Here is a 21,033-nt window from a genome sequence, read left to right on the forward strand (position 1 = left end):
AAACAGGAAAGATGTTCAGCTCTACAGAGAGCATATAAAGCATATTTAGTAGAGTAAGAGGAATTAATGATTTTCGTGATTTGTTGGAGCATTGAGCGCTTGGAGGGAGCTAGGTCTTCTCCAGTTTATGGATTTCCTGACAAAGGCATGGGCAGGAGAGATGATTTTGTCAAGGTCAGAAGAAGAAAGAGTATGATTTCCCTTTTGTGTGAGTGTTTGTTGCATGTCTCCAAATAACATAGATTGATGTGAAATGAAAATACAGTGCTTCTTTGTGCAGTGTGTTTCCCAAATTTCGCTATGGAAGTAATGCAACCCTATTCCAGGCCCCACCATAATGTAAACATCTTCTGAGCACTTCTAGGAGGGGAGGAGAAGAAATAGCTGGGGAGAATAATTCCCATATTGTTCTGAACTAGCTGCCTTCCCTGGCCTCTGTTTTTGCTCCCACTGCTCCCAGAGCATGTTCTCCTGACCTCCTCTCTACCAGATCTTTCTCAAGTATTCATCCATTTCTCAATCTTTTCACTCTCACCTGTAGGTCTTTTTCTTATAGCCCTGGCCTTCCTACAAGTGTTCATTCATTCACTCATTTTACATCTTTTAAATTTTAATTCCGGTATAATCATTCAACAGATATTTGTTAAGCATCTATTATGTGTCAAGCCCAAGGTGAAGAAGACGGACATGATTGCCTGCCTGATGGGATTTATAATCTGGTCACAGCTTGTCTTCCTGGTTCATAGACAGCCATATTCTCACTGTGTCCTCACATGGCAGAAGGGGCAAGGAAGCTCTCAGGGTTCACTTTTGTAAGGGCACTAATCTCATTTAGGAGGGCTCGGCCCTCATGACCTAAGCACTTCCCAAAGCCTCACCTCCAAACACCTTCACGCTGGGGATTAGTTTTCAGCATAAGAATTTGCGGGGGTGGGGGGGCGGGATGCAAAGATTCACTCTATAGCACTAGGCAATTATGAGAAAAGAGTCTAAGGATGTGGCTCTCCCTCTGAAGCCTAGAGTTAGTGTGGTGGTGAAAGTGAGGGAAAAGCACAAAAACATTCTGTAGAGATAGTAAGGACTCGACTATGTAAAACTTTAAGCCAACTGGGGGCGCCTGGGTGGCTCAGTTGGTTAAGTGTTCAACTATTGATTTTGGCTCAGGTGATGATCTCAGGGTCATGAGTTGGGCCCTGTGTCAGGCTCCATCTGGGCGTGGAGTCTGCTTAAGATCCTCTCTCTCCCTGTCCCTCTGCCCCTCTGCACACTGTTTTCTCTCTCTCTCTCTCTCTCTCTGTTAAAAAAAAAATTTTTTTTCAAGCCAATGTAATGATTTTGAATTTTGCTCTAAGAGTGAATTTTTAAAAACTCACCCTGGACTGGATTAGAGGGAATCTAGATTGGCTGGGGAAGAACAAGGGAGAGATTCTAGAAGCATAGACTAACATGGTGGCAGTGGGTATAGAGATATGTCAGCATATTCAAGAACTAAGGTTAGGACCTAAAATGGATCCCTAAATATTTCCAGCTCATCTCCCCTTACAGAGACTAGCAAGACCTCAGATTCCTCATGTGCTAAACCAAACTCCTGGGTCACCCAAACCAGTTTCCTCACCTCAGGTTCCCAGTTCATGCAGTGGTACCAACACTGTTTCATTTCCAGAATCCAGACTGTAAACTGCCTCATTCTCTCTTCAGACTAGCTTCCTCTGTGTAATAGGAAATATGGTAACCATTGGATCTGAGTTTTACTTCTTTTGGCTTCATCTTTACTGGAGACTCTCTCATTTTCAGACCCAGTTTCAAAAGTTCTAGGGAAACACAGTTGGCCCAGATTAGGTCAGGTGTCCACATAAGGACCAATCAACTCAGGTTGTAGGCTCACTAGGAACATGGTAACTCCCAGGAAGCAATATGGTTACAGGCTGCTGTTCCAAAGAGAAGGGGAAGGAGTTCTAAGCAGTCCCTTAGCTCTCTTCTGCTATCTGGATGAGAGATTACAATTGTTCCTTGGAAGTGCCAAGGGTGAAGAAAGGAGAAATAAGTGGGAATGGGGGGGGGGGACCAGATTTTGCCTCAACATGAGAGAAGACTTTTAACAAAGTTATTTGAAGATGAAATGTCATCTTTAAAAAAGTAAACACACAGTTCCTGATACTCAGGTATAAATTAGATAATCACTTTGGTAAGAATGTTGTAGAAGGCAATCCTCAAACACTGAAAATCCAACACTGACGTTAGAAAACTCTTATAGAAAGCCACCAAAATTAAACAGTCACATCTTAATACTTATTCAAGTCCATTTTAAGAGATACACAAGAGTTCCCCACTTATAGTTTGAGATTCCTACTTCAAATGGGAGATGAATCCTATGAAGAAAAAATATTTAAGTTTAAAAAAAGAAAGATATTTTCTTATTTTTTTTTTTCTTTTATATACTAGTTAAACATATTTCTGAACCAGCATTCTGTTTTCTGAGACAGAAAATTAAATTTTTCTGTCATGGCTATAAGGAAGCAAGTTGTGTGTCTCCAGATTTACCCCAAATTGTGTGTACCACACATGATGAAGAAACAATAGCATGCTCCTGGCAGGTGGAGAAAGCAACATGGATGGAAAATAGAGAGTGGGTTGCAAAAACAGCGTTACAGATTGTTAGGGAAACTTATAGCAATGAGTGGCATTCAGTATCCTGAACTGCCAAAGAAACTTTTTCAATAGTCATGCATTTGATAAATATGGAGAAGTACCCACTCTGTGCCAGGCACTCTGCTGGGTAGGAGGCAATGGAGGGCGACTACATACATCAAATGATCAAACAAATGAGTTAATTATGAACTGAGACAAGATCTCTTAGTGAGAAGATCACAGTTGCTCTATTAGAAGGGGTAACAAAGGAACTCAGCTAGATTGGAGAGGGTAGTTAGGGAAGACTTCCCAAGAGAGTGATACTAAAGCTAAAATCAAGTTGAATATAACTTTACCAGGCCAAGGAAGAGTAGGAACAAGGGAGGAGAGTGTACTGTAGACAAGGGGGAACAGCCTGGGCAAAGGCCCCATGATAGTAGGGAGCATGACATGTTCCAGAAATTGAGAGAAGACCAGCAAGGCTGGAACTTAGTGAGAGGGAGAATAATGCAAGATGAGGTTGGAAAAAATACATAGAGATTAGTTTATGCAAAGCCTCAAAGGCGAGCATAGAGATTCTGGTTTTACTCTCAAGTACAGTATCTTCCCAATGAGACTGAAGGGTTTTAAACAAGAGGTTGACATAATCAGATTGGAATTTTGGCTGCGGTGTGGACAGAAGAGAAAGGAAGCCAGAATGAATGGCAATGAGGGGATCCATTAAGAGTTTTTGCTACAGATAACATGAAGCAAGATAATCATTAGGCTTTGGTGGTAGAAGTAGAGTTGGCAAGAAAGGTGAATTCAAAACACATTTAGGAGGGAAATTGACAGAAATTTTCATAAGAGTCCTGAGAATGTTTCACTCCACAATTCCTTCCTCTAAGACAGAGGCTGTTAAGCTACAGCCTGTGGGCCAAATCCTGTTCATTGCGAGATTTTTTGGTAAGATTTTACTGGAATACAGCAATGCCCGTTCGTTTACTTGTTTATGTGTGCTTTCACACTACTGCAGCACTGCGGACTAGTTGCAACAGAGACCTCATGCTTGTAGAGCCCAATGTATTGGGGCGCCTGGGTAGCTCAGTGGGTTAGGCTTCTGCCTTCGGGTCAGGTCGTGATCTCAGGGTCCTGGGATCAAGCCCCACATCAGACTCTCTGCTCAGCGGGGAGCCTGCTTCCCTCTCCCTCTCCCAGCCTGCCTCTCTGCCTACTTGTGATCTCTGTCAAATAAATAAATAAATAAATATTTTTTTTTTTTAAAGCCCAATGTATTTTCTGTCTGGTTCTGCACAGAAAAGCTTTGCCAAGCATGGAATTTACACTGGTCAAAACAGCACCTCCATGGTATTCCAAGGTGTAGACATGCCTAATATAGGAGTCCAAAAGTCCGTGCGTGAATGGGCTTTAGGTAATCTCCAACCTCCTGAAATTGGAAGTAAAACTTAATATTTATCTGATCGGCCCACAGCATCCTTTTTGTACAACCCATGTTTTAATTCATTTTCTGCTGGCTAGAATGCTTCTTCCATCAGACTGTGAGCTCTTTGATTCCCCAGGACCTGACACACACAAGTTCAGTAAATGGTGACTGAATATGTAGAGAGATGATTAAGCTAGCTGTTGCCTCATATCTTGTATTTCTGTATAGATATATATGTATGTACATACATAATATACGTAGAGGAAACACATTAATGAAATAAATGTAAAGTTGTTCTTGGAAACAAAATCTTGCTTTAAATGAAGGAGCTGAAACCATAGTCTGTCTTCACTGAGGACATTCTCCTCAGTTATAAAAATATCTGATTCAGTTAATGCTCAGTGCCTCACTTCAAAAAAATCTATCATGCAATTGGGAAGAAAACAGTGAGGTATTCTTATTTTGGCCAAGATTGTAATATTTGATAAATCTGGCCATTATGAAAATTCACAAGATGGTATTTGTTCTTCATCTGCTCTGTATTTTTATATGTGGTATTTAATGTGACTCCATTGTCTTGACTCTTAAATAAAACACATCTTCTGGTGACAGTATTCAGTAGGCATAGGTGTACCTTGAAGTCCTTTCTCTAGTTTCAAGAGGAGAGGGAGTGGTGGGAGGCCTGCCGAGTCCACGAGAGGAAAGGGGAAGACACAGCATTACCTGAACACACTCAGAGAGCAGGTCTGACTGGAAAGGGTGTTGTTGACCCACCAAAGGAGTTAGAGGCTTTCCTAACAAGTAGATAGAGTCAGCCCTCGGGAGAAAAGGATTATGATCAGAGCTGAGGAGAGCAGCCAGAGCCATCAAGTACAAAGGACAAGGCAAATGTGAAAATGGTGGAACAAAGAGCAAGAAAAAATTCCAGAGCACAGCCACTGAGGTAAGAGACCAGGGAGACGTTCAGAACTCTAGCTGGGCTGGCATGTTGTTAGTGTGCCTCAGCTGAACTCCCACTTCCTTAGATGTTTGCTTCTTTCTGAGTTAGGAAGACATAGGGTTTAAAGAAGCTGATCAAGGCTCAAGTCAATTAGTATTAAATATCACATATGAAAATGAAAACATATAAGATATAGGTGCTAGACTGTACACCTGTGCTTATCAATAAGACACCAAAAAAATGCTCTGGAGAAAATGAAATTGTTAAATATATACTAAGTAAAATAAAAACAACAAGCAAAAACAATGCCACCAGGATGGGAAAATAGTGCAACCCGAAGTATTTCTCAAGTTGTGGTCTATGGACTTAGGATCACAAAAGTGTGACAGTTCTGGATGCGTGCTTGGGGGCTATCCTCCTCTTGGAAGATTCACAGTGTGTTAAAAGCTCTCAAAAGTCCTATAAGAAAAAGTCCTGATTGACTGTGTTTAGCCCAATATTTTCCATATTATAGTTATAATTAACAACTCTTTTTTTCTTGCAAAATATACTTTATAAATGCATACTTAGTAAAAGGCCAAACAAACACATTGCTTTGATCAAAATTTCTTAGTTGTATAAGATCTTCTGAGTCTTAAGTTAAAATAATATCACTTGTCAAGAGAACTCTGTAGTTATTTTTAAAAGATAAAATTACATCCACATTATAACCAGAATAAACTCACACCATGTACTATAACTCAAAGTACAGAGGCAATAAAAGAAAAGAGTAATACATTTGATTACAGAAAAATTTTTTAAACTATTGCATGGCAAAAGAAAAAAACAGTGTAAGCAAAAACACATGACAAAGTGAGGGGAAACAAAAAACCTGATAGAAGAAGGGGCAAAGACATGAATACACACACGAATAGATTAAAAAAAAAAAGCATATATGCGTATACCTACATATTACATGCCTGGCCTTATGCACATGAAAAGTCAGTCAGCTCCATTAATAATGCCCATATTGAGAACAAATGCAAATCAGAACTACTTTAAGCTACCAGTTTTTATCTCTCAGGTTGGAAAGCATTTAAACTTGACCACATACTCTTATGGCATTGCTGTGGAGAAATCAGCACTGACCTGCATGGCTGGAGGGAATGCAGATGGCACAGTCCCTGTGGAGGGAATTTGTTAGTATCTAACAAAATCAAGTATCTATTTACCTTTTGTCCCAGAAATTCCACTTCTAGGAATTTACCTTGAAGATATATCTCCAAGTATAGAAAAATTGGTAGCTCAAGGTTATTCACAGCACTATTAATTGCAGTGATTGCAAAATATTGAAAACATGCCCAAACATGAGAGAGTGGTGAAATACATGATAGTCTAGCCAGACGTGGAGTACTACACAGCCATAAAAAATAATGAAATGCTCTCTATGAACTGGAGGTGAAAGATTTCCAGGTTATATTTTAAGTTGACTTTTGCATTAGACACATGTCTTCTTATTTTTTACAAAAAGAAACATAGGAGATACCAGAATGAACTTGATTGCCTATAGAGGAGCTGGTAAGAATGGCATGGCAGTGATGAGGGGTTGGAAACAGACTGGGAGGCATGGGGGAAATGTAACTCTTACCTGAATAAGACTTTCTGTGTATTTTGACTTTTGAACTGTTAACATTTTATATACTCAACAAATAATAAAAATCAACAGTTAATGGACAAAAAACATTTTTTCCTGTTAATATTTCTCTTTAATCTTATATTAACATATAATATAAACAAAAGTGGATGGATCCAACTGTATTTCAAAGAAATAATACAACCACACTGAAAAGGAAGGAGAACTAACTCAAATAAATTTAGAACATACTATTTTACTATTTTATACTATTTTAACAAAGGAATAAAAAGAACCCTAAACAGAGAACTCTAGAGAGTAGGCTTGGGGTTTTCTGTTGGTTGTTTTGTTTTGTTTTGTTTTGTTTGCTTAACAATTCTGAAACTACTTTTGACATGTTCTATAGTTCAGAAAAGAACTAAATTTATTGAGGATAATGGGAGCCAGGTTCCTCACTGTCAAAGGAGTTACAAATATGGAAAGAGGAGAGATGAGCATGAACATGTGGTGTTGCCTTAGTATTGAAGAAATGAGCCCATAATTATAGAATAGGGATCATCAAACTTTTTTCTGTAAAGGGCCAAACAGCAAATACTTAATTCCTTCACTATAGCACAAAAAGAGCCATAGACAATACATAACAAGTGAATATGACTTTATTCCAATAAAATTTTATTTATAGACACTGACATTTGAATTTTCTATAATTATCATATGTCATGAAACATTATTATCTTTCTTTTTTCACCCACTTAAAAATGTAAAACTCATTCTCAGTTTGCACACTGTGTAAAAACAGGCATTGAGCCAGACTTTGCCCACAGGCCATAGTTTGCCAATCCCATTTGGATAGAGAAATGATGATAGATAAATAGATAGATAGATAGTAGATAGCAAGTGTAATAAAGTGTTTAAATTGGGGAATCTGGATGAATGATATGTAGGAGTTCTTTGTACTCTTCTTTCAAAGAAGTACTCTTTGTACTTTTCTTACAGAAAAGCTGTAAATCTGAAATTATTTTAAACAACCAAAAAAAAAATCACAAAAGGAAGAACTCTGCACTTTTCATAGCTACTACAGAGAAGGAAAAACGTTAATCAAGTCACTGGCCTAAGAAGTGAACATCTTACCTTTTATAATAGTCACACAACCCCCGTGTCCATGGACCGTGAGTAGGAGCTACTCCTGCCAGAGTTTAGAGTTTCTGATTCATCACTGAGGACGTCTTCATATGATAACATTATTATTTCTGTTGCTGGTGTTCCCCGTTGCTCTCCAGCACTCCTACGGAGTAATGAGGTCACCAGGACTTGTAATTTGTATGTGACCTTGTAATTTTCTATAATGTGGGGATTTGGGGTCTACAGTAATGAAATGGGCTAAATGAAAGGTGCTTATCAGAAAGATGCCCCATTAGCTCGGAAGTCTGCGGCAATTCCTTTCTGATGTCCTTAATGTGTTATTGTGAAACTCAGTTATTCAGCACGTTCTTGCTTATTTCACTAGCCATGATCAGGGATAGCTAAGGTGAGGAGGAGAGACTGTAACTATCTTAAAGTATGGCAAATGGGAATTGGGTAATTTTTATGTTGAGATAAATTTTTTTTTGCAGGAAGAGTGAATGACTTCCATGGAAAACCTCTGCTATAGATACTTGTAACCATTCTACCTTCCTTGACTGGTTTAATTCCAACAAAACCCAATCCCTGCTACCTCGGTTTATCATTGTATTTTTACCATGATTTTTTTACCATATGATTTTTACCAATAATGAAGATGATGGTGGTCATAGCTGAAATGTATTGAATGTGACCCTGTATCCAGATCCATGCCAAGTGGTTTTCATCCTGCTTTTTTTTTTTTTTTCCATTTAGTCCTAAAGCAGAACTCTGAGGTACTGTCGTTATCTCCTCTTTCTAAAAGAGACTTACTATGTAAGTGGTATGGCCAAGTTTTTGCATGGGGAAACATGGAACCGGGATTGACCTGGAGAGCCAGTGCTCTTACTTCCTGCTGGGACTGTCTCCCATTGTAAATAAAGACAGAAATATAGAAATTTAGAAAGAACTTGTTTAGTCATGAGGACATGCCCACGCTCCTGCTGAGAAGAATAAGATAAACGAAAGAGATGCTAGTATCAATGCAAGCACGAATTCATGTTGGATCACTTTCCCTTACTGCCCCCATCCCCGGAAGCTTACTAACAAGTTTAGAGATGAGAAAGTCTTCAAGTAGAGTGCACAGTGACTCGAGCCCCCTGGATGTCACCCTCTTGCATCACACTCATTCAGGGACATCCTAGAGGGACCGAGAAGACCAGAAAAGAATGGAGGAGGAAGGGGAGTAAAGAACTTGGGAAATAAGGTGAGCAGTTGGAGGCAGAGGAGCGGGAATGTAGGAGTGGCTTTCCAGAGTGGTTTTGCCCCCATTCTTAATGGGAGAACTGAAGGAATGGGTCACTTGAGGGACCAGCTCCCCTCACTCTACCTTCTTTTGCCCTCCGATGCTCTAAAGACTGAGTGAGTGCCTGCTGACCCCGCCATTGTGTCTAGTCCCTAATGGCTCCAAGACCACCTTCTGTTTCAGATCACATTTGGAATGTTGTCATGGAGGTAACATATGACTTTGCCAGGTTTCCTTACCCAAAGATCATTAAGAAGCTTTGTCTCTACTGCATTTCTTCTGAATTATCAAAATAATTTTTTTAAAGATTTTATTTATTTATTTGACAGACAGAGATCACAAGTAGGCAGAGAAGCAGGCAGAGACAGAGGAGGAAGCAGGCTCCTTGCTGAGCAGAGAGCCCAATGCGGGGCTCGATCCCAGGACCCTGGGATCATGACCTGAGTGGAAGGCAGAGGCTTTCACCCACTGAGCCACCCAGGCGCCCCCAAAATAATTTTCTTATAGGAGAGGAACTGGGTACAGTTTAATAGCCACAGTAATAAACTTTTGAGAGGAATAGTCATCTTTAATCTAGTTGATATATTTGTGGAACAACTAGTGAGTTCAGTGATTGACAATATATTAACTCATTTATAGAACTGAATATTAACTTCTGGACATTCTGTCCTTCTGAAATATGAAGGAGGGAAAAATATGTTTCTCTGTGGAAGTCCCAGGAAATAAAAAACCCAATGGAAAGATAAAGTTTATATATGAAATTGCAGACCTGTTGTTTATTTACTTTCTTCTTTTCTTTTTAGGGACTGGTTAAATATGTTGAGCCCACCGATCGTTCCTCCCAGTCAACACCCAACAGACCAGCATCTGGATTCTTCTGGAAGCTTGAGCACTCAAGGTGGGACTATGGAAAATGTTATGCATAAAAAAATAAAAATCATTAACTGCAAATAGAGAAAATCAGTCACTTTGAGATGCCACTGTTTTTATTAAATGCTAATCATTTAGGCTCACACCCCCAAAATGAGATACCCTGTGCCTCATTTTATAGGATAATAAGTCCTTTGGTATCAAATTGACCTTCATCTGGATTCCAGGTCTGCCAGCTCCTGCTGTGTGGCCTGTAGGACATTTAGTTACCACATTTCTAAAGTAAGACTGAAAGTGATAGCATCCGCCTGGAAGTTTTTTGTGAAGATTCATAAAGCACTTATATTAGCACCTACAAAATACTAGCAGTTTGTTTTATTATAAAGCAGATACCACACTCCTACATCACTAGATAAATGTTTTCATTCACACAGGGATATTCGTCTTTAAAGGTAAAGCCAGCACAGAGTTATAGCAATTAGTTTTAGCAATGGAGGAATGGGAAGGAAGCAGGAATGAAAATTTGCCTGGGGTTCCCTTTGTGGGCGAGAGTCATAGAAATGAACCATCAGTTTTTGGTTGTGAGCAGGGAACGTGATTGTCTGGAGTACGCAGAGGAGGAAGGGAAAAGAACCTTTGGTGGAAACGGGGATTGGGATGGAAGGGGTAGAGTGACAGATAACCTCAGAGTGGGACTCCCTGAGACGGCCTTTTGAATTGGGCTTCTGAAGAGGGAAGCACGATATCTGAAGTTAAAACAAATAATACAGGAACTGAAGCCAATATAAATTGCTCCAACAAAGGTGCCAGGTTTTTTCCCCTAACTGCCCCAGGGAGAAAGTGGAGCATCCCATTTTTCTTCAGGTATGGAAAATTCAGAGTGAGAGCTCATACATCTGAGTTGTACATTTTGGCCGCCCAAGGGATGGAGATGTCTCTGTGATTTACTGTCTGAAATAGATTATGCCCCTCGAATTGGTAATCTTTTTAGAGGTGTACATTTATAATTACTTATGACAGAAAAATAGAATCTTGGCTGTCAGGAGGAGACCTTGCTGTGAGAGAACAAATAATATGTTATGTTAAGTGTCCTAAATAAACCACGGGAACAGAGAGTGTGGTCCTTGAGCAAAGGCACCCAAGATATATATTAGTGAGAAGTAGCTGAAAGGATGGCTTCGAGTCACCATTACAAAGTGATGTTTTGACAGCAGGAGCTCAGTTATGTTGAAGGTAAACAGAACTTCCAACGGGGGCAAATTAACAGAGTAAGTTCAGAAGATTATAGAAATGTTCTGGCCAATGTTAACCAGGTCTGGCGCCCCTCCTGCCCGTCAGCCTCGGTTTCTATCAGCTGTCCCTTTCCCCTTTTCTGATCTGCTCGAGTGGTTTATAGCTAATAACTATCATCAAAAATTGGTGTTTCCTATTTGGTGACTCTTTACATGTTACTGGCTTTGTTTTAGACAACATATCAATATGCCAAGATAGTGTTCTTATACAATGTTTGTCAAAGAAAAATGATGGGTTCAAGTATCCAGTTTGTATCACCAGAAGCAAGAGGGAGACATGGTTGTGGACAGTCGGGTCTCTTTTGGGGCTTCTGTTGCAGGATACCAAGAATTTAGAGAGAAATGCCGGACACCATGCTAAGTTCTAACAGTAGCTGTCACAGCAACACGGTGAGGAAGGTACTATTTGTGTGCGTGTATAATTATTGATCTTTACAGCTGAGACAACTGAGGTACAATGTTCTTGAATGCCTTGCCCAGGATCACACAACCAGTCCTCAGCAGAGCTGGGATGGGATTCCAAACAACCTAGCCCCAGAGCCCAACCACTGTTTTTATACTTTTTTTTATTTTGAACCAAGTACCTAGATTACCTACTCGAAAAGAAATGTATATGAAATCAGGAATTGAAATATTTTTTCCTCTTGAAATTTCCTGATCTATAGGGAAAAAAAAAAAAAAACAAATGGAAACATCTCAAGGGCTAAATAGGTAAGTTCTTTAAGGGAGCAGGAGGAAGCAGACCTCTGGTCTCCTGTTTCAGCCCTGGACCTGCCTCCCCCGCCTATTCATGCTTGTCAGGAATCACAAGTGGCCGCATTTTCTCCATGGGAGTGAGGTGCTCGGGGCAAAGCTGCTGTGTTGACCAGATCTGAGGGAGCAAGGGACTGACTGAGAGACTGGATCCCTGGATGGCCGAGCTGCCTGGCCTGCGTATTTCCTTGTCACCTAGCTTCCCAAAGGCCTTTCTAGACAATCTTATCTAAGCAGGTCAATCTCCCTTCACCTTGCACATTTTCTTCGTGCCCTTTTCACAATGTGTAATCCGTGATTTGTTGGCTTGTTTAATGTCTTCTTTCCTACATAGCCTTTGAGTTTGTAAAAGCAGAGACTTCATCTGTTTGCTCACTCCTGGATCCCAAGTACCCTATGCAATTTCTGTAGGTTATTAGATACTCTAAATTTTTGTTAGAAGGAAGACTAGAAGGCTGAAAGGGGAAAAAAGAGAGAGAGAAATGTTCTTCAAATGGCCATTTTTATACCAACTTTGAAAAAAAAATGAGTAATTCATTAAAGTCTTATTTTTCAGTAAGTCTTGCTTACTTACTTACTTTTCCCCCATTCCAGATTTTTAGTTTATTATGCATATTTCTAAAATTTGTCAATGAGAGTATTGAACCTAGACCCTTGCATTTTAGCAACTAAAACAGTGACAGGCCACCTGAGGCAGTGGCTCTTAAAGTATATTTATAAGCCATGAAACTTTTCTTTCAAATGAATTTCCTATGAAATTCTAACATTTATAAGAGAGAAGAGCAGAACTGCTCTAGCTAAAGGGGAAGTTGGGGTCTCAGAACCCTGCCTTGGGGCTCTGCTGAACCAGCTAAGACAGTGGTGCAGTCCTAGCCCCAGCTAGGATTAGGACCCAGGCTTCCTCCTTATCAGTGCCTTTCTGCAGAACCATTGAAGGTGGTTTTGAAGGCTGGTTCCCAGGGAGGGAGGGTCTCCCATCTTTAGACTTCTAAGATAGAAATAACAATAGCTAATATTTATTTCTTCTTCCTGTGACCCACACCTGCAAGTACCCTTTACTTCTCATAATGGCCTCTTGAGGTGCAGCTACTGTTATTCCCCGCCTTTTCCACATGAACACTGGCGCTCAGAGCTGGGAAGTAACGTGCTGAACCCCCACAGCTCCAGCCCAGGTGGAGAGGCCGAGATGCTTCTATAGAGTGAGAGGCATAACTGTAGTTCAGCAGCAGGGCCTGACCAATGCATAGTACTAGAAAACTTGCCCCAAGCCATATAAAAGTAAGTGTGTGGGTTAACCTTAAAAACAAAAGAGCGAGTTATTTTACCAGGAAAATGAGTTTGTTTAGGAATAGCAAAGGAGTGGCAAGTTGGGTCATGCACACTGCAGCAAGGCGTAGTGGAGAGCAACATTACTTTGTAGAGACAAAGGAGGACTTTAGGAGAGGCTGCTTTGAAGGAAAGTCTATTAGAATCTAAAAGTCCAAAGCAGGAGTTAAAGATGGTGATGCTTCCCATTGTCTAGGCTATTGCTTGTCAGGGAGAAAATCTCCCTTCCTTCTGCTGGGGTAATAAGATGAACTTCCTCCTGCTCAGGAGCATGGCATAGGCGGCCACAGAAAGCTCGTGCGGGATCGCCTCCCTTTCCAGGCTTCCTCACTCCATTTCAAATGAGGTCTCCCTCTACTCCTTGTCACACATGCCTTAGACCTGGCCTTTGAGTCTCTGCCTTATTCAGTACGAGTCTGTGTCACAGCCACAGCTCCTGCTCAGACAGAAGCCTCGAGGGTATAAATGCCACCTTCAAGGAAACAGGCCGTGTTCTTGGAGAGCCAGGCAGCCAGCAGGACCAGCCTTGCGCTCCGGGCCCTGCGGCTGGAGGGAGAGCGGGGCGCTGCGTGCAGCTCCTCCCAGGCCGCAGCCTGCTCGCCGAATATCAGTTACCAGGGGCACAGGCGCCCTTAACACTTGGCATAAATGTGTTTTCCTGGAGCGCATGTGAAATGTGAAAATGGGAAGTTATGATTTCAGAACTTACTCAAGAGAACTACCAAGCTGACCTTTGGAAAATAAAGCAGACTTTGCTTGAAGAATAGTTGTCAATTTGTTTTTGACATTTGTTCCTTTACAGATATGACCCTTCAATTATTCATGCTTCCCAGCTCCAAAATGGAATAATAATGACCTCTCTCGTCAGGCCTGCAGAGCCGCTCCTGCAGTTTACATAGATTTTGAGTAAGAAAGACATTCAGAAGTGCTTGTGGAGTTGCCAGAATCCCATAAAAACAACATCCTTGTGCCTTCTTTATGGCAAGGCCATAGAGGATATTCCTTTATGAACATGGGTGTATCTCCCACGAGACGCAAATAGGCAGGAGATGCTGATTTTAAAGAGGTAATATCCGAACTACTGGCCAAGAATTTAGGACTCATGGCTCCTTGAAGCTAAGCAGAGAGAGGGGAATCTGGCCATGTGCTCTGGGCACAACAGAGGAGGCCTTCCAGAGTCTTATTTCCTTCCACACAGTTATTCGACACCCACCTGATACGATGAGTCTCAAACAGTCTTCTAAAATCTGTTTTACTAGCTATCTTACAGACATTCTGCTTCACTGAAAAACCATGGTTTCCCCAGGTGCTTGACTTGGCGCCTAGGACACAGTCCACACTTAATAAATATTTAGTGAGTACTTGCGTGAATCATCTGCCCATGGAAAACACAAGGATGATTTGGTCTACTCTTTGGATCTTCCTTGTATCGTCAAGGTTTATTTAGGTGCAAAGAGACCTTCTCCCCCCGCCCCAAAAAACAATCCTGGCAATGTAGAAGTAATAAGAGAAGCCAGCACTGGCCATGTGCCCGCCACAATGTTGGATTTTCCTGTGTTACTTCACGATGACTCCTCCCGATACTGCCAGGTGTGAGGCTATGTTATGTCCCCCACCATACAGGTGAAGTTAAGGTCACTGCCTGTGTCACAAACCCAGAGTGTGGAGCAGGACTCTGCCCTGTCAGACCTGGCAATCTATACCCCTAACCCCCATGCTGCTACAAGGCCACAGAATTCCCACTGAGGTCAGTAAGAACCATACAACTGACGTGTCCACTGCAATTTTTTAAATTTAGGAAATTCTCTTTCTTGAAGCTTTCTGGATAAAATAGTACTCCCTTTAGTACTCTCCTTCAACCTGTGGCATCCCCATCTCAAGGCTCCGCTCCTATAATGTTCATTAGCATTCATGACATTGCAGAATCCAGAGTCCCCACCCCTTCCCCTGTTAGTCAAGTAGCTGCTTTTGCTCTCAGATTAACCTTGAGGAAGAGAGGTATTTTCTCTTACGCAGCTATCAGAGTCTCGGGGGTGTCTTCTCTGCAAGAAAGTGGTTGGGAGATGGGGGGCTGGTGATCAATGCCCTCACTAGGCTAAAGAGTGCCTTCCTTCTAGGAGTACTAGAAGTGAGCCCGGAAGTAGGGAAGTAAACACATTGCTGGTGTCTGAGGCTCTCTCTCTTATTCTAGAACTATCCCCACCTACTTATTCCCCAGATGCACCCCAGAAATGTTCCTAGACCAAGGTGTGAGTTCAGCTTCCCTTGCTGAAATTGGGGTGAATTTTCTTCTCGCTCCAGTGTTGCCACCTTGCCTGAGATCAGGCCATTGAGACATTATGGGTTTCACAGCTCAGTAGTCTGGTTAGGGACTTCCCTGGGTGTGTAACAAAACGCATTCAGAGTCACAAGCTGCACGTTTCCAAGTGCACAATTGTTTTGTAGGTTCTTTTCCCAGCTCTATTGAGATAAAATTAAAATGTAACATGGTGTAAGTTTAAGATGTAATACTGTGTAAGTTTAACTCAATGATTTGATATACAAGCACACATTTGCATCACTGCACGTTTGTAAGTGGAGACTACCTGGAAAGAATGAAATTACACTAATTCCCAGTTAATCTTCCAAATCCTTCAATATGTTGTCTTAAATGGCATTTTCCAAGTAAAGTATAGCCACTGGTTTTTGCAAAAAGGGTGATATACGTATTTCCCAAATGAAACCTGAACTATAATCATGGCATGTTATTTGCCTTCCAAGAAACAATATGGTGTTCTAATAGAAGAAAGTATCTTTTCCTCCTTTTTATCCCATCCTTGATCATTTATCCTTCTCCCATCCCAGGACACATATTTGCCAAAAAACAAAATTCAGCAGTTTATAGTAGACTTTCTCAGGTTTTAGTGCAAGTTAATTTTGCCCTACTGTGAGAAGCGTTGGTGGGAGAGTTTGCAAGCACCTGGTGCTCTGCAGAATCTTATCTAAAATGTCATCTTTATTGATCCCGAGGCTGACTGTTTGGAATGGTGATCCCTCACCATTGAATTGTTTAAACAATAGTGTATTAGTATGCACATAAAAGTACAGTCAATCAGTTCTCAAGATCTATAAGAGAGAAAACGCATTAACTTTTTTTAAAAAATTCTGGATGGCAGCGTCAGAAAATCGAAAATCAAGTGCAGTGTCTTGATTCAGAGATTTTAAATCTGATAAACCGGTGCCACCTTATTTGTTTTCAAGCTTGAGGACTCAGCCTGCGCATACAGGTTTTCTATTATCTATGCTTAAAACGCGATAAATATAGATAATTAAGCATTTATATTAATGGATTTTCAAAAGGTGAACTGAAGGAATTGTTTGTCTGAACTGATCTAACAGAGGGGAGAGCAGCTAATATTGCTGCATTTGGTCTGGCTCTGCTGGCTTTTCTTCTATTATTGCTGTTAACCGATTTCAAAGTGGATGAAGCTGGAAGTTTGTAAATAGATTATTATCTGAAAGGCAATTTTATTTCACTAGAAATGACTTTATTATGTGGAGAAGAGTAAAAATGTAATTTGGACCCCTGTCCAGATGCTCTTAGTCTGGTAGCAGAGAATGGTTTTATTTGTTAATTTGTCCTTTTAGAGTTTCTGTAGCCAGTCTTTAAATAGAGCAATTTAGCAGTTAGGGGAAAAACAAACCCTGCACCATTCAAGAATGTAATTGAAAATTACCCCATACCCATGCACAATAATTACCTTTCAAAACATTTCCCATTGCTTGACATCATAGTGGTAATTGCTTAATGATATTATAATTTCATTACGTAGGGATTACAATGGCTTAAAATGATGTAAATTGGAGGCGTTGAAAATTAAGTTATAATGAAAACAAAACCTTTTATGCAAGTTTAAAGCACTTATTTCAATGTAAAATTATACATAATGTCACCCAATTTTTGTACCAGTGTCATTGTTGGTAGAGTTTTAAAATTCATCCATTTAAACCTTTAGTACTAAAAACCACAAAACCTGTTTTAGTCCCATGGCTATAATGCATGAGGTTCCAGTTTTATGGTGATACATATTGGAATGAATGCATTTACATAGCAGTTACCGCTTCAGTTTGTATGCATTATGTAGCAAAACCCCTACTAATGAATTGGATCCACATCGATCCCTTTGCAGTTGGGTGATAAAGACCCATGGCCCATTACAACTGTTATTTTCATCTAGAAAGATTCTTGACTGGTAGTAAAATGTATTGAGTTTTCTAACTTAATAGCGCCAGCTTAAAATTTTATCTTTTTGGAAAGTACCAGCTCCAGAGCGCGCTATACAGTAATATGGCATGTCACTTACTTGCCAGAGGTCAGAATTTCCCCCAGTGTGTGGATGGAGTAAAAACAAAGCACAGACAAAGACCTCCGAGATGGGTTGACTTATCATTACTTACCTCGATGATCCATGACTTTAACATTACACCTGATGGGAAAATTCATTTTACTTTTAAAAAATACGCGATTTTTGTTTTAAGTACTCTTTTTACTTAAACATGAATTCTTGATAATGTCCTTTATGAAGCTAGTTGGGGGTCTTTGTATTTCATTCAAATGCACTATTTTTTTTTCTCTTGGTCGTAAAAAAATCAAACAGGCACAGTTTGGAGATGGGGAATAAGGTATAAGTGGACACACCCCTTTTGTGTCTAACTCGGCTATCTTCAGTTTTTCGTGATGACAATTATAACAACATTTATTGAATATTCACTGTGTGTGTGTGGAGTCTTACTGAGCATCTTACTGAGTTCTCATAGGTACTGTCACAAGTAGGATTACTGTCCTCGCATGAGGAGACTAAGGCTCAGAGTGCTGAATTTTCCCAGGGTCCCGCAGCTACCAAGTGGTAGAATGGGATTTGGACCCAGGTCTGTCTGACTCCATTGTCTCCGTGTGATGCTGTCCATCTCCATGAAGCCTTATCTTAGGACTCTAAGCTTTATCAGTGTTTTTGTTCTGAGTGACTAAGCAATTTATAACCTGTAGTTCGTGATTTACTTCAACGTTGTCATTATCCTTAAGAGTAATAGTAACGATCATTTGTTGCAGGGTCCAGTTTCGTCTCCCACAAAACCCTATGAAACAGGCAGTATTATTTCCATTTGGTAAATAAGGAAATGAGGCTCCAGTGAGGCAGAGTAACCCATAATTGCCCAAAGGTCATTTGGGTAGGCAGCGGCTGAGCTCCCTCCCATCCCGTCGGCGGGATCCTAGGGCCCAGGGCTCTCTCAGCCACTCTGCAGTTGCAACTTCCATCCCCCCGCCATTAATCTTCACTAGCTGCTTTTGTTTTGTGTATGAATGTCACATCCACACCTAGACGTAGTACAAATTTAATAGACATCATCATGTAGCCTGCACGCATAAGTTACTTATTGTTTCTGTTCTCTGAAGAAGCCTAAATAAGAAAGGGATGATGGGTTGAATATGTGAAGATAAAGGACACATGCACACCCTCCTTTTGATGTGCAGAAGTGACCTAAAGGGGGTCATCTTCCACAAGAAACAGCCACTTAAAAAGCATTCCCACCTTCTCCTACTTAAAGGAAGAAGGTGGAGGCAGGACCCTGGGGCCCACTCTTAAGGTAACAATAGAAAGCAAAGGAAAAGCAGCCTGCCTTCTCTGATTTCCTGTTCTTAATTAGAAACCGTGCAGGGTGCTCAGGTCAGCTGCCACCATTAACGTGGCCATTAGCAAAGTCCTGTCATACTTCAAGGACGTAAGCCACTGCAGCCAAGAGTTGCAGAAACTCATCAAAGGCATCGCGGGGATCACTAGATCTGGTCCTGCCCTGTGCACAATAAAATCTGACACAAGTGGTCGCCCCAGTCCCTGCATCACCCTCCCCAGGGTCTACCTCCCATTTCCTGGTCTGCTCTACAGTTTAGAAAATTCTTCCTTGTGCTGAGCCAAAATCTGGCTCCTCATAACTTTCCCTCATTGATCCTCTTGCTTCCTCCTGGAACCCCACAGAATCGTCTTAACTTTTTTCTCATTTACCACCCTTGATGTTCTTGAGGCCAGAAGGGCTGCTGTAACCGCAAGCTTTGTCTTTTCTGGAGTTAATAAGCCCGGATTTTGCCTCTGCCCTCCCACATGGACTCTCATCTTTCTCTGTGATCTTTGAAGTGTGAGAAATGAAATTTCTTTTGTTTCCAAACCTGAGTTTTTCAAATGTAGGACACCTTTACAATTTGACACCTTTACAATGAGTTACACTCTTCCATGTTTAAATCCCCATAACATAATGGCTCCCAACTGAACGTGTTCCACCACCTTCTTAAGGAAAGCAGGGCACCAGTATGGTAGAAAGAACACAGAACTGAGAGTCTGGAAACCCAGGTTCATCCCTGACTCCGCCTCTGACTTGGCAAGTGACCTCAGGTGAGCCGGTGAGCTCTGCAGACCCTGCTTCCCTCGTCTGTCAGATGGGCACCATGACTCCTTCCTGTTTCCCATGAGGGTCAAGTGAGCTCCTGCATGGGGAAGTGCTTTGTAAACCGTCAAGGGCTCCACCAGTTGAGGTGTTAGTCAGTGAGGAGGCAGCGGCTCCAAGTCCTCCATCCAGCCCCACTTTTTTTTTTTTTTTTAAGATTTATTTATTTATTTATTTGTCAGAGAGAGAGAGAGCGAGCACAGGCAGACAGAGTGGCAGGCAGAGGCAGAGGGAGAAGCAGGCTCCGCACAGAACAAGGAGCCCGATGTGGGACTCGATCCCAGGACGCTGGGATCATGACCTGAGCCGAAGGCAGCTGCTTAACCAACTGAGCCACCCAGGCGTCCCCCCAGCCCCACTTTTGAAGGACTGCATGCACTGCGTGCAGCCCATAAGAGTCAGTTTGCTGATCTTGGGTTTTGCCCAAGTCACCGCACACTCTTTGAGAACAGCACCTTCTTCTTCGACCATCTCATCCCCAGCACCCCACTCAATGCCTGGTGCAGGAGCAATCATGCTTTAGGTCTTTGGATGGTCAGAGGAATGGCTGTAGTAGAATCTCAGCCCCTGACCTCACCATCTTGGCCCCGCTCCCTGGGACTTAACTCAGGCTTGTCACTGTCCTGACAGGATCCATGCACCAGCTCGGTCTGCTTTGGCTGGGAAAGATGGAGTCCCACCACCTTCCCATACTCTGGGGAGTGACACTTATAACCACAGACTTCTTTTTCACCATCATGTATTCCCCCTTTCCAGAAACATCCGTATTGAATGATCTTCTGTTACATGTCAGCCTTACCCCAGGCCCACAGCCGAGCCCCTCTGAAAGTAACCCTGGTGAGCTCACAGCCCCAGAGACTGGGTATTCTCTGGTCCTCAGCAGCCCGTGCTCAGGAAGAGAGAGGGGTGTTCTAATCAGCCCTCCTTCCTGCTCTGATCTTCTCCAGCTCAGGGAGGTCTTACCTTCCCAGCTTCGGGAGTCCTATTATGTGCTTTTCAGAAGTACTCAGGAGGCACTCGCTTGCTGGAGGCGGCCTCGAGTGTACAAGTACTTAGCACAGCTCTGGGCACATATAAGGTGCTCAGGAAAGATCTTACAAAAACCTTTTTTTTTTTTTTCATTCCATGGCATGTGTTAGAAACCAACCAAAACTGCTAATAACTTAGGCGGCAGGAGTTCCTCCAAAATGCCTAAATAGTTGTCACAGAGACAAAGATGAAGCCATGTCCGTGTGACTAGCAAACGTGACAGATGTTCCTACCACTGATGAAATTACCCATCACCTGATAGTTTTCTGTACGTGTTCT

At 41.6% G+C, this 21,033-nt stretch overlaps 1 protein-coding gene across 2 annotated transcripts in view; it reads left to right on the plus strand.

Moving 5' to 3' along the window:
* CFAP20DC (CFAP20 domain containing) overlaps positions 1 to 21,033 on the plus strand; it is a 254,309-nt gene that overhangs the window by 232,520 nt on the left and 756 nt on the right. For both annotated transcript variants that reach the window (XM_047690656.1, XM_047690666.1), the window contains exon 16: positions 9,811 to 9,905. In XM_047690656.1, coding sequence (XP_047546612.1) covers positions 9,811 to 9,905 — 95 coding nt within the window. The remainder of the gene's footprint in view (positions 1 to 9,810; positions 9,906 to 21,033) is intronic.

The sequence above is a fragment of the Lutra lutra genome, chromosome 1, assembly GCF_902655055.1.
Source record: "Lutra lutra chromosome 1, mLutLut1.2, whole genome shotgun sequence".
In the NCBI taxonomy this organism is placed as follows: Eukaryota; Metazoa; Chordata; class Mammalia; order Carnivora; family Mustelidae; genus Lutra; species Lutra lutra.